This window comes from Drosophila subobscura, chromosome dot, assembly GCF_008121235.1.
Source record: "Drosophila subobscura isolate 14011-0131.10 chromosome dot, UCBerk_Dsub_1.0, whole genome shotgun sequence".
Taxonomy (NCBI): domain Eukaryota; kingdom Metazoa; phylum Arthropoda; class Insecta; order Diptera; family Drosophilidae; genus Drosophila; species Drosophila subobscura.
The window spans coordinates 1,178,569-1,193,048 of record NC_048535.1 but is presented as its reverse complement, the minus strand read 5'-3'; the positions used below and the strand labels follow the sequence as shown (position 1 = coordinate 1,193,048).

Here is a 14,480-nt window from a genome sequence, read left to right as displayed (position 1 = left end):
ATATCTTTTAGAGGCTAATCAAGAATATTTAATATAATTTATATACATATGTTCATATGTACATACATATATGACAGAGCCATTAAATATGACACACATTTTTAAGGTACTCAATGAGTACCGGGTGTAAAAGCTTAAAACTAATATTTGGTAAAAGGCTGGTAAATGAGAAACTTGTATCTGAGAAACAAACTTGAAGCTTTAAGCTGTAAAACGTTAAGTCCCAGTTGGTTAAAACCTGCCATCAGCAGCACCCCCAGTTAGTTGTTTATCGTTCAGTCGGAGATATTGATCAATTGGAAAGAGTTACATATGTTACATACATATCAAAAGTAGAAAGCCAACCCGTTCACTTAACAGCTTATGCAGTCATGATTCGATATTCCATTAAATATAGTTGGAAAATTACTCTTCAGCTTACGCTTCTTATTAAATTTGTCAATAGTGTTAGTTTTGTTGAGTCACTAAATGAAGGCTATGGCCATGCAATTCAGCCGAGCTTCCAAGAGCGTGAAAGTCAACTTAAGATTATAAATGAGTGGAAATATTTGGACTTTGAATATCCAACTTTTGTCGAACGCCAACAAGCAATTATGAATGGGTAACCAACAAAAAGTTTCGTTATAACCTTGCAGAGCTTATTATGAGTTTCCCCATAAGCTTCCAATACAGAGAAGAAGGAATCTGTGAGCCAATAAAGTATAAGCCAGCAACAATTTTCGACAAGACATGTTCTTCAGTCCGTCTTGATAAGCGTCGAAACTAGACATACATACATACATATGTACATCTTATCCCTATTCGATTCCATATACTCTATCTCTATTCCATTCCATCTATCATTCTGCCTTCTCCATGCAATCTAGTCTCGCAGCATAAAGCTGCTGTTTTGTGAAATTCATCTGTCGGATGTGACTCCAAAATTTGATATATAATATGATTTTTTTTTTATTTTTAACCTACAATATATGTTTGTATGTATAGTGCGTCAGATCAATTGTAAATTTTCTTCCCTGCTTCTCTGTAAAAGATGCGTTAAAAAAATTAAGCTTAGCTGTATGCAATCAATTAGACACAACTGTACCTTTTATCTTATCCGCAGAGACTTTATACCGAAAAATAACCTTCCTTTGGGCATTGACATTGACATTAATAATAACCGACTATTTATTACCACGCCACGTTGGAAAGACGGCGTACCCGCAAGTTTAGGGACTATTCCCTTCCCGACGAGGGAATTAAGCCCACCAATTAAACCATATCCCAATTGGGAAGCTCATGGAAATCCATATAATCCAGACTGTTCGAAACTGATTTCGGTATATCGAACTACCGTAGACGCATGTAACCGGCTCTGGCTTATCGACTCTGGTATTGTTAATGCCACCATTAATATTAATCAAATTTGCCCTCCGAAAATAGTGGCTTTTGACCTAGGCACAGACCAAATGATCGTTCGCTATGATTTGCCTAAATCGCAGATCAAAGAGGATTCTCTGCACTCTAATATCATTATGGAAGTGGGTGATCGTTGCGAAGACGCACATGCAATTGTGGCAGACGTATGGCGGTTCGGACTTGTTGTTTATAGCTTGGCCAAGAATAAAAGCTGGCGAGTAACCAACTACAATTTTTCACCAAATCCAGTGGCTTCTGACTTTAAGGTATATGGATTGAACTTTCAATGGCTGGATGGTGTGTTTGGCATGAGTATATCTTATGATCTGAAGAGTAAGCAGCGAGTGCTTTATTTCCATCCAATGGCAAGTTTTAAGGTAAGCTATTCGAGAAATATGTATGTATGTATGTACATATATACTTCCGTATTAGTATTTATATCCTCGCAGAGGCTGTGTCAGTTCGAACAGTCTAAACAAATCATTTCTTGCTATGTTCATAGAATAAATTGTCTTATTTACCATATGTACCTATTTATTACTTATTAACGTACTATTCTTTTTAAAATATTTTATTTTCATTAGGAATTTATAGTATCGACCGACCTCTTGCTAACCGAATCCTTATGGGAAAATAAAAGTCAGGACAACGCCCAATATTTCTTTTCAATTGGCGATCGCGGATACAATGGTCAATCCTCCACATCTGGTATTGCAAGAAATGGTGTAATGTTCTATACACAAGTTCACCGAGATAACATTGGTTGCTGGGACACAGCCAAACCATATACGCGGTCCAATTTGGGAAAACTCCTCGATCCGAATGTCTCCTCAACACTCATTCAGTTCCCCAATGATTTAAAAGTGGACGATGGAGAAAATCAAAGCGTGTGGATAATGAGCAATCGTCTGCCGATTTACTTGTATAGCCAGTTGGATTATTCAGAAATCAATTTCCGCATTTTAAAGGGCGATGTCAACATGATGATCAATAACACCATATGCAATCCAGTCAACGCATACGGTAACGGATCTAAATCTGCTATAGTGTCAATAGAGGAAGGACAGTGCTATTAAACAAATTCCAGTTACATTAAATAAAAATATAAAAAATCAAATAAACACACATACATAAATATATCCTAGACTTACATATATTTACATATGTACATATTTACATATGTATGTATGTATGTTTTTACTAAGGTTTAACTATTTGCTTAACCGCTAGTATAAGTATTTTAATATTTGCATTTCCATAAAACAAACGAGAAGGGACGTGTGAGACGCTTCTTACGCGTCACAACTTTTATACCTGGCACTCAGTACTACATCTGTACATTAGCGGTTATTTGTCAAATTTTAAGTTTTTTCTTCATCTGTCATCTACATCTACAACACTTCTCACACCAACACAGAGACAGCGGCAGAGGCAGAGCCAGCGGCAGACGGCCAGTGTGCGGCCACTGCGCGAAGCAGTGTGTAAATGAGAGAATGTGCAAAAAAAAAATATAAGCTGCGGGACGGGGTGGGTTTAGCCACGGCTATAACAGAGGCGGAGGAACTGCAGGGGCAGACGCCACACACTGCGCGAAGCAGAGTGTGAATCGGAGAATATGTAAAAAACAAATATAGGCTGCGGAACGGGGTGGGTTTGGCCACTGCTAATTAATTTCTTCATTGTGGCTATAATAATGCTCCAATAATGCCCCAATTTGGTGATCTGATAGATATGGTCATTCCCTACGGAATGGCGTTTTTAGTAGAATTGTAGATTTGGGAGGTTTTCGCCCTTTTGCGGAGGCGGAAGGGGGCTTGGCTCTTTTTTGAAATACACTTGTAACAGTGTGAGCACACAGAAGTATGGATGCAAAATTTGGTGGCTCTAGCTTTTATGGTCTCTGAGATCCAGGCGCTCAACAAGACGGACGGACAGACGGACGGACAGACAGACATGGCTCAATCGACTCGGCTATTGATGCTGATCAATAATATATATACTTTATGGGGTCGGAGACGTTCCTTCTGTGCGTTACATACATTCACTTTGTGCACAAATACAATATACCCTATTTACTCTTCGAGTACCGGGTATAAAAATGCATGTGTTTAGTTTTTTCCAGAAAGTACTGAAAAGAACATACATACATACATATTTATTCAAATTCAGCCTTGAGCTCCACACACGAGAACTCTATGCTTTAGTGTTACGAACAGAAAAGCATAAACATATGTATGTACATATGTATGTATATAAATAAATATTTATGAATACATATGTATGTACATATGATATGCGTGTAGTGTGAACGTATGTATGTACATACATACATACATATGTACGAGCACGTGTAGGGGGATGGGGCCCCCTATACACTCCGTTCACACGAGGCCAAGACTGAACAGTTCTTTGTTCTAGAATTTTATCTGCGCTAATCCCAATATAGATGTACATACATATGTACATAGCTTCAGAATTGCTGGCTGCACATGTTCTAGTGATAGTGTCTGTCTGAGGCAATGCGGACAAGCGTACGCGCGCAACGTTCATTCCTATTTTCCATAATTTTCTGGACTGTTGAGTTCGTATTGCGAAACGTTTTAGAAGTCAGTAAAAGAGTAAAAGAGGAACACCGGTTAATATGATTACCTCGATCAAATTTGGACACATATGGTTTATGATTTATATATTGATGATTTGGCACAATGCCGATGAAACCTTGGCAAGCGGTAAGTAGACTGTAAATTAGTATTAAAATGTATTGCTAACTCTTAGCTACCCCTGTATGTACTTTGTATTCGGTTAAATTTGTGCATATATACATACATACAGTTGTGTTCAATGAAATAGTAGTGCCGCGCCACACAATTTTTCACAACTATTTTTTTGAGACCCTTCCAGTCTTTCGAATTGAACAAGTGATACCTTTTTGGAAAGCCTAAAATGTACACATTATAACCCAGAAAGAATCCTGGAACATTTGCATTCCATCTTCTTGTTTTACATGACTTAAGAAAAATACCTATAAAAATGCTGTTCAATAAAATAGTAGTAGTTTTTTTTTTTTTTAAAATCGAAATAAAATACGAAAGTGGAATTAATGCATATGTTTCATGTTCTATATGTTTCTTGAGGTTTAATATGTAGTTTTTAATCAAATTTGTTTTTCACTATGGCCTTACGCCCACCTGTCATGTGTAAATAAGGTACTGCCCAAGCTTAAATAAGATCTGAGACTATAATTCTTAAACACCTTGGTAAAACTGTGCTCTGGTTGACGGATTTGTAATAGTAATAGCACATTTCACATTTTACAATAAGATTTCGTTGGGATTTTGGTCTAGAGACTGAGCAAGACATGGAAAAGTGTTGACCTCTTCGGATAAAATTCCATTCCTAGCGAGCTTTCTTGCGTGTTTCAGATCATTATCTTGATGACAGATCCTTTTGATAGGCATTTTTCAATAGTTATATTACTGTATTGTATTAAAAAGTATGTTGGCACACACCACTTTATGAAATACGTCAGTATAAGGCTAGGAAGTAAGAGTTTATATGGGCTGTAGCCCATAAGGGTCAACCCAACATGCCCAATGTTGTTTTTTCAAGAATTTGGGCAGTTATCAGATATCTGTGAACACCAAACATATTCTTTTGAGTCTTTCTTACCATATAAAACAACTTTACACTCATCTGTCAAAAAAGTATTTTTCGGACTGTGACACGGCCCAGTCCACATGCCTCATGTCCTCATTTTTCAAAACATGAGTCGTGTACCCATGTGCTTATATTCTCAAACGCGTAGCTTCCGGGGACCTCTTGCAACTTAATAATGTGTAATCAGTCGTGTATTAGCTATCAAAACACTTTCAGAGCGATATAAAATTGTTTTCATAACTTTTGAGGATATTGAAGACCTTGGTCTTGCCTTCAACCATCTTCGACCATCTACTAAAAGACAATTTTTTTTCGCATAAAAAATCATTTTTTTCAGGGTGCTTCTTTTAGTTTAAACTATTTAATATAACAGTAAAAGCACATTCAAATTAGTTTTGAATTTCATTATACCTCCTGATTTTAGTTTTTAGTCGAATTCTAAAGTCTCCCAATTTGGACCGTTCATTGATTACTTCTACGCTCCAAAAACAAAAGTACCGCTATATTCAAACATTTCTTTCATCTAAATATTCAATATATAAACTAAGCTTACTGATGGTAACTTTTTTGAATTGATTTAATTTTTTTTTTATTTTTTTTTTAATACTTGCACCCAGCACTACTATTTTATTGAACAGCAGTTTTTATGGGTATTTTTCTAAAGTCATGTAAAACAAGAAGATGGAATGCAAATGTTCCAGGATTCTTTCTGGGTTCTAATGTGAACATTTCAGGCTTTCCAAAAAGGTATCACTTGTTCAATTCGAAAGACTGGAAGCGTCTTAAAAATAGTTGTGAAAATTGTGTGGCGCGGCACTACTATTTCATTGAACACAACTGTACATAGATGAGCACAGAAAAACAATGCACAAAGTGTACATACATATGTACATCGGCACATACATATGCATGAATGCATGCACATAAATACATACATACATCCATTATGGGAAATGTTCAAATATCTTAAATACTTTGCATTCAAAATTTTCTTCTCACCTATTTCATTATACCCGGTACTCGAAGAGTAAATAGGGTATATTGTATTTGTGCACGTAACGCATAATTTGTAACGCACAGAAGGAAACGTCTCCGACCCCATAAAGTATATATATTCTTGATCAGCATCAATAGCCGAGTCGATTGAGCCATGTCTGCCTGTCTGTCTGTCCGTCCGTCTGTCCGTCCGTCCGTCTTGTTGAGCGCCTGGATCTCAGAGACCATAAAAGCTAGAGCCACCAAATATTGCATCCATACTTCAGTGTGCTCACACTGTTACAAGTGTATTTCAAAAATTAGCCACGCCCCCTTCCGCCTCCGCAAAAGGGCGAAAACCTCCCAAATCTACAATTCTACTAAAAACGCCATTCCGTAGGGAATGACCATATCTATCAGATCACCAAATTGTTGCCAAACCCACCCCGTCCCGCAGCTTATATTTGTTTTTTGCACATTCTCTCATTCACACACTGCTTCGCGCAGTGGCCGCACACTGGCCGCCGGCCGCTGGCTCTGCCTCTGCCGTGAGTCTGCAGTGTGTGGGTCTAGGGAAGGGGGCGAGCTAAAGGAGCGTGTTGGTGTGAGAAGTGTTGTAGATGTAGATGACAGATGAAGAAAAAACTTAAAATTTGACAAATAACCGCTAATGTACAGATGTAGTACTGAGTGCCGGGTATAAAAGTTGTGACGCGTAAGAAGCGTCTCACACGTCCCCTTTGGTTTTATTTCGTTTTTATATCTGTAGTCTGCTGTATTTATGCATATTATGTATGGTACAGATTTTGGATGATTGAACGTTCAAATGAACTAATTTCTTTTTTAGACAACATTTCTGACTATATTAGAAAATGTTGCATAAGTGGGCTACGGCATGCACGAACTATGGATTCCTGTGAAAATATTGATTCCTCCGCATCCATTATCCCGCCATTGTGGCTTGGACTGTGTCACTCCACCCAGGAAGTGTGTTGTTCGCGAGAATTGGACCACAAAAATTGTGAATTGGGTCGATTGGCGGCGCTGAACAGAACGCGGTGCGACAAGGATGTACATTCAAACTGTAATGCCTATGCGGGCTGTTGTCGAGCGTGTCAAGTTGGCTTGGCAGTCAAGGCAAGTAAACAGAACTGCAGTGATCCATTATTTTCATTTCTTTCTGCTATTGAATCCTATCGGGCTTGCTGTAACGAAGACAGTGATTTAAATTCTAAATCCGATGAAGGGTTATATATAAGTCAACAATTAGAAAGTGACTTGGGTCTTGAAGAGGATCTTGAGAATTCGTCAGATGGTACGATTGTCCTAACAGATGATGGTAAGTCCAAAGTGTGTGCTCCTTAGTGTATGCAACAGATTAATTCTCTGTTGTAAATCTAGACGATATTTGTGGCAAAATTCCAAACCTATGCGCTCACATTTGTGAGAACACATTTGATGCATATCAATGTAAGTGCCACTCTGGATTTCAACTGGACAACAACAACGTAACATGCTCATCGGAAAAAAAGAGCATATGTCCCGATGGATACTATCTTGACCATCAACATGGAAAGTGCCTTGACATTGACGAATGCAGCGAGAAGCTTCACGACTGCCTGTTGACCCAATACTGCCACAATACGATTGGCGGCTATCATTGCCTTAATATAAAATTGAACAAGTGTCCATCGGGATATCACTATGCTGCTAACGTACTAAAATGCGAAGGTGAGTCCTTAAGTCTACATATATCTTATTTAACGCTTAGGGAAAAAATATTAGGAATGCAATGAGGTTTGTCGTTTTTTTTCCAAATTCTCCACGCAGTGGAGCAAATACATATGTACACAAATGTACATATGTATGTACATACATATCTTAATAGCTCCATTAATTACATACATCAAATACATACACATATGTACGTACATACATATGTATGTAAATATCTTAATAGCTAAATTAATTACATACAGCCATCTTTACACAATTCACTATGGGTAAAAAGCATGTTTTTTTGGCATTAACCAAACCAAAAGAGCTAGAGCTCTAAAAATTGGCATGAATGTTCGTTAAACTAAAGTAGAATTTCGGAAAAAACATTTAGTCATTTGGACCCCGCTTACCTCCCGGCCCCATACAAACTGGAACCCATTGACGTCGTATTAATTATAAAAAAAGGTGTTCAAAAGATTAATTATGATAAAAGATCCTTTAAAACATTTTAGAAGTTTTAAAAAATATATTTGATTGACTGATTGAATGATTGTTTGGTTAAAAGTAATTTGATTGGAATCGCTCCAACGTACAATTGAATTTCGCTTAGTACTTGTTTAACTAAGAAAATTAAATGCGATAATTTTCGTTTGAATTGTAATAGTTTCATCTTTAATTAGTCAGTTTTTGTCAATACTCTTTAAATTACAACATTTTATTGCGTCTGCTTCACGATAACACCACGAGATTCTATAATATTTGGATAACAACAAGTAACTTGAACTTCTGTGCAGTGGTGTGCTGTGCAAAAGTAATATTCCACACAAAATACATATGTACATACGTGCAATTGTTAGTATCTGGCTAAAAAGACACACTAACAAAACATTGGACAATTAAATAACTACACACAACTAGACAAAAACATGTATTAACAATTAATTTAAATCCTCAACCTGTTATTTCCATATTTTTACTTGTATATAAACTTTGTAATCGAGCTACAGTTACAGCGGCAAGTTGCTCAATTTTTCCCGCACTTTTTGACAAGTCAAAGCATCTCAAAATCAGCCGACTTTGAAAGCGCGCAAAAAAAACATATGTTACTAGGTAAAAATCTTCTAAAACCAGTTTTGTTCTATCTGGATATTTAGGAATCAGAAAAGTTAAGTCGCACTCAAATATTTTACCCAAAAAAAATTACATAAATGCCAAAAATTCGGGCTTTTTACCCATAGTGCAATGTTCACTAAACTAGAATTAACGGAATTCAATTCTACATATGTATGTGTCTAGATGACAACGAATGCGAAGAGTCGCCGTCGCCATGTGAACCTGACCAACAATGCTCAAATTACGCCGGCGGCTTTAACTGTACCTCATCCGAGAGCCAATCCTGTGACATTGGTTTTTATCTCGAAGGGGGAATTTGCTCCGATATTAATGAGTGCACTAATAATACAACCCACACATGCCATGCTCACCTTCAGGAGTGCCTTAACACGCTAGGCAGTTTTTCCTGCCAATGCCAGATGGGATTCCGTCTGGATATCACTCAAAATGAGTGCGTCGGTATGTTGTACGACTCCCAGTTTATTTTTCTTTTAAAATTTTTTTTCAATACACATTCACTTGCCTACCTGAATAGACATTAATGAGTGTTCTATTAACAATCACAACTGCCTACCAACTCAAAGATGTGATAACACGATCGGCTCATATATTTGCACGGTACCTACACACACACTTATTATTTCTTAAATGTTTATTTAATTCTTCTTTGGTTTTTAGCGTCTTCAAAGTTGCGGAACGGGCTACACATTGAACGCTGAAACAGGGATTTGCGATGGTAAGAAATCTAACTGAATACATACATATGTACATATGTACATACATATGTAAGTATGTTCATAGCTGAATATAATTAACATTACTTTGTGTAGAAAATAGTTACAAAACAAAGACAGCTGATGTAGCGATCCGATTCCGAGGTATATGGTTTTCTACAGAAAGGGCGGCCATTTGATTAATGGTGTATTTAAAACAGGGCTCGGCACCTATACAATTAACGAGCCGTTTTTGCGTTTGTGTGTGAAGACGCACGCAAAACGGAACATTGGTATTGGTACGAATCACTGTAATACGCTTGTACGTGAGGGCAGCGCAGCAGCAGCGCCTTGCCCCGCACCCATGGGATAGGGCCGTGCCGAGCCCTGATTTAAAAACTAGTCAAAATAAACAAATTACCAAAAGAATTATATACACAAACACACACACATTTAGGGTAGTCGTTTTTTTTTGAAACTATTGAAAATCAAAATGCGATGAAAACAATATGAAGAACACTGTACCCATCCATCAGTAGACATAACAGGTTATCCCACCACGCATTTAAATAAATCTACATAAATATTACCAATTTAAATATCTTTAAAGATGATGATGAATGTGAACTCAATACTCATAACTGCCAGCCGAATTTCGATTGCTACAACACGAAGGGATCCTTTCGCTGCTATAGGAAAACAACAACAAGTACAACCACAACGGCCACGCCATCAACTACTTCATCAACGGCTACACCCACTTTCACGGAGCCAGTTTCAAGGACTCACTATTCAAAATATCCATACCCACTTTATTCTCAGCACGGCTACTATGGCTCTACCATATCACGATTACCCTGCTCCACTGGTTTTCACAGGAATAATCTCGGCGCATGTGTCGGTAATTATACATAAAAGTTCCATGTTCCTATGTTGAATTTAACTGACAATCCATTCAATTTGAGACTATGCATAGCTATATTCGGATCAACCAACCTGCCTGAAATTCGTTGATATTTTAGAAATAAGTTCTGCATTTTAAACCCGTTTCCTTATTTGTTCTAAACATATATAGATATAAACGAATGTGTTGAAAACAATCCTTGTGGAACCCATCAAAGATGCATCAATACCAATGGTCATTTCCGCTGCGAAAGTCTTTTGCAGTGCAAGGCTGGCTATAAATCAACGCCAGAGGGAACATCGTGTATTGGTACGTGAAAAGGTCTGAAAACTATATCTGTTTCCCAAGCCAAGTTAGATTTTCCTCAACACAGATATTAATGAATGCGAGACAGGCGAGCACAACTGTGGCGACAGACAAATATGCCGCAATCGGAACGGCAGCTACATCTGTGCCTGTCCGACGGGTCATGAGCTAAAACATTTGTCCAATGGCGTAAGCACCTGCCAGGATATTGACGAATGCGCACAGGATCAACGTGTGTGTCCTTCGAATTCTCATTGCTTTAATACCATTGGCTCGTTTTATTGTGAATGCAAGCCAGGCTTCCAGAAGAAGACAAGCGACGGGGACGAGAGTAACACGGCCTGCCTTGATGTGGATGAGTGTTCAGTTATTCCGGGCCTTTGCCAGCAAAAGTGTGTCAACTTCTGGGGGGGATATCGATGCTCATGCAATTCAGGATATCAACTAGGACAGGACAACCGCACTTGCAACGATATTGATGAATGTGAAGTTCACAAGCACTACAAGCTTTGTATGGGGTATGAATCCTCGACAATTCGCCTGGTTAACCTTAGGCAATCCTTCCAAATCATGTGATCTATTATTCAGATTATGTATCAACACTTCCGGATCCTACCAATGTAACTGTCCCCGTGGTTACACTCTAGCCTCAGACATGAATACATGCCGCGATATTGATGAATGTGCTGATTCCGTCAATGATGTATGCACTGGACGGGTATGTTTGTTCTTATCCATTATACATACATATATACACATACATATGTACATATGTATCATTTTCTAAATTGTAACAGATATTATGTTTGCAAAAACTTCACTTAAACATCGGTTTATGATATTATGTTTGTTTTTTAGAACGATATTTGCACAAACATTCGAGGAAGTTTTAAGTGTACGACTGTTAATTGCCCCTATGGTTATACCAACGACCTAGAGCAAAAAAAGTAAGATCACAAAACCGATAAGTACACTGAAAATTTAATGAAGGTATACTTAGCGCTAACGAAAAATACTTCATCCTTAAACTTTGTCTCACACCTATCTGAACTTATCAGAACAAGAAAAATGTATATTGTATTATTTTTTCCAGCCGGTGCCGTCAAAACAACAACTTTTGCGAAGGAGAAGACTGCTATACAAAACCCTCAGCTTACACATATAATTTTATAACTTTTGTATCTAAATTGATGATACCTCCAGATGGTCGAACGATATTTACTCTGCGTGGCCCGATGTGGTATGACAATATCGATTTCGACCTCAAAATTGTGAGGATCCAAGCTTCCATCAACATCGAAAGAGCAACTGAGAACCATTTCGAGTGAGTATTAAATTCCGTAATTCTGATATTTTATGCAGTGCTGTGAATATTTTTTCATATTTTTGTCTGTCTAACAGCACGCTAAAAAGCAATAACCAGGTCAATCTATTACTAAAGAGATCTCTGGAGGGGCCGCAGGACATTGAGATGGAACTGAGTATGACAGTGTTTACCAACGGAATGCCTCGTGGGAAGAGTGTCGCAAAGCTATTTCTTTTTGTATCCCAGCACCCATTTTGACGTAGTTCGAAATATGCTATTTCAAAGACTAAAAAATACCAAGTTTTTGTGACTCCCCGTACATCATAGGATAGCGAAGGATAAAGTGTAATGTATGTATGTACCGCGCGCCCGAACCATGATCGAAAATCAAAGTGGAATTTTACGCGATGCATTATGTTGGTAGTTTTATAGTCTTTGGATATATGTACATATGTATATTTATTGGGAAATAAAAAATTTGATTGGTTGATCTGAGCCAGGAATTTGAATTGGTGTGTATGATTAAATATTTTTAATATATGTATTAACAATTGGTATGCACCTCTTACTGTTATTTCTCGATACATTTTGTCATACATTTAAATAAAAATGATCCAGTAATAATATTATTGCTCCACCCAATCGTTATTGGCGATATTTAAACGTACCTCTCCACAGTTATTTCCTAAATCACAATCATCGACAAATTCAACGTGAGTGAATGGGAAGTGGCCCTTGCGTCCATTTAGTTCCCCCTCCCATTGGCCATTTATATTAGTTTTAGTGACTTTAATAATGTCACCTATTTCCAATTTTAATGCCGTCTTGTCGTATGCATTGGGCACCCTCGATTGTTTTACACGAGCGAACGCTGGCAGTTTGCGCTAATTAAAACAAGTTTTTAGAAACAAATGTTCATTGTATGGTTTAATCCTTAAACTTACGTTCAGGTCGGTCCGTTTTAACATGTTACCAAAAAGATTGCAAGAGACTGTTGGCGGGTCAGACGTATTATTCAATCGTCCGATAGTAGAACTCGGATGTCCAAGAACGTGGTTATCGAATACGTCCTCATCTGTTGAGTCTTCATACTAAAAAAATATTTAAAAGCTAAAGCTGAAACGTTTAATGGTCTTTTTTTATACGCAAATACGTACCCTTTGCACATAAGGAACTGGTATTTGTCCAACTTGCCCAGTTGAATTACGTGCAGTCCACCACTGATCTTCGTCCTTTCGTATTACAGTAAGAACTTCTCCTCTTTGAAAGGGCAAGTCGTCTTGATCCTTTGAGAAACGATAGAATAAACTGTGGAAACTGTGTTACAAACTGTGGAAACACTCACGCTGCCAACAAAATCAAATTTTCCAACTACTTTTTCAACTTTTTTTTGCGCGGGCCGCCTTAGTGGTGTGGTGTCCAAGTAATGCAATGTGTAAAATGTCAAAAGTTTTGGCAGATTATCAAACGACTGATCACCAATTCGATATACTATTTGATCCTGTTGTTGAACTTTGTTGATTATATAGTTGCTAACTTTAGTATCTTCTCTGAATTAAAATATTGAATATTTAACAGTTTTGTGATGTCCTTTTCTGTTCACGTTTTCTATTTACCTTACACAGAGCACGTAATCTCCTGCTATCGAGTTGCTGTCACGGACTAAAAACACTCCACGTTCACGCTCGTTCATTAATACTTCGGTAGCGTCTTGTCGGGACATTGGACCAAAGTACCAGCTGTAAACTCGAGACCAATGTATGTTAATGTTAATCGAATGTCTAAGATATACATACATACTTATGTATGTACATGTTTATGTATATATATATATAATTGTAAGTATGTTAAGATCGATTTTAATACTTAAATCAATATCTACAAAGGCGCAGTTCCCTATAATTTAAGGTCGCTGCTTACCTGCTCTTATCTGACACATCAAATGTATCCATTTTTTATTTTAATATGGCTTGATTGGAGCTTGTTTCAAGTTAAGACGACATCAAAATAGACACATGCATTTGGATAGCAACGCCGAGAAGCACATGTAAAATATGATTTAATTAAAGGTCCTCTGTCATTTTTACACAAAGGCTTTATGATTGCAACATCATGTTTTAGTTTAAGAATTAAGACGAAAAATGTTTGTTTTTTTATTTGTGTGTGTATATCCGGATATTCTAGTGCTGTGTACTTTTCATTTTTCAGATAAACAAGTGTTGGTCGAAGTTGCGTTCTTTTTGGTTGGTGTTACTAGCTTGCTGGGCAGTGTAAAGCGGAATTATCGATAAAATACACCGACAAACCACGGAAATATACCGAAACATACCCTTGCATTTTCAAAATACAAGTAATCCTTAAACATTTTCCTCTATTTTGATGTTTTATT

General features: G+C 37.4%; 3 protein-coding genes across 4 annotated transcripts; 2 read left to right on the top strand and 1 right to left on the bottom strand.

The window, feature by feature from the left end:
* The first annotated feature begins 248 nt into the window (after positions 1-248).
* LOC117902916 (protein yellow) lies at positions 249-2,502 on the top strand. The gene is made up of 3 exons (XM_034814491.1): positions 249-601; positions 1,103-1,775; positions 1,983-2,502. Exons 1-3 carry the CDS (start codon positions 372-374, stop codon positions 2,472-2,474), a joined length of 1,395 nt encoding a protein of 464 aa, XP_034670382.1. The 5' UTR covers positions 249-371; the 3' UTR covers positions 2,475-2,502.
* A 1,400-nt stretch (positions 2,503-3,902) lies between these two features.
* LOC117902915 (fibulin-1) lies at positions 3,903-12,586 on the top strand. Of its 2 annotated transcripts, XM_034814489.1 has the most exons (13): positions 3,903-4,127; positions 6,878-7,369; positions 7,432-7,761; positions 9,046-9,321; positions 9,398-9,480; positions 9,541-9,598; positions 10,186-10,476; positions 10,651-10,788; positions 10,853-11,303; positions 11,374-11,503; positions 11,644-11,732; positions 11,879-12,109; positions 12,187-12,586. In XM_034814489.1, exons 1-13 carry the CDS (start codon positions 4,040-4,042, stop codon positions 12,347-12,349), a joined length of 2,820 nt encoding a protein of 939 aa, XP_034670380.1. In that variant the 5' UTR covers positions 3,903-4,039; the 3' UTR covers positions 12,350-12,586. The 2 variants fall into 2 exon arrangements, with proteins under 2 accessions (XP_034670380.1, XP_034670381.1); XM_034814490.1 differs by lacking the exons at positions 3,903-4,127; positions 6,878-7,369; positions 7,432-7,761; positions 9,398-9,480 and having other exon boundaries at positions 9,173-9,321.
* Positions 12,587-12,608: 22 nt separating this feature from the next.
* LOC117902917 (adapter molecule Crk) lies at positions 12,609-14,303 on the bottom strand. Its single transcript, XM_034814492.1, has 6 exons — positions 14,012-14,303; positions 13,708-13,830; positions 13,437-13,641; positions 13,249-13,377; positions 13,036-13,182; positions 12,609-12,975 (listed from the first exon to the last, which is right to left on the bottom strand). The coding sequence occupies exons 1-6, from the start codon at positions 14,041-14,043 to the stop codon at positions 12,718-12,720; spliced, it is 894 nt and encodes a 297-aa protein (XP_034670383.1). The 5' UTR covers positions 14,044-14,303; the 3' UTR covers positions 12,609-12,717.
* Positions 14,304-14,480: the final 177 nt, after the last annotated feature.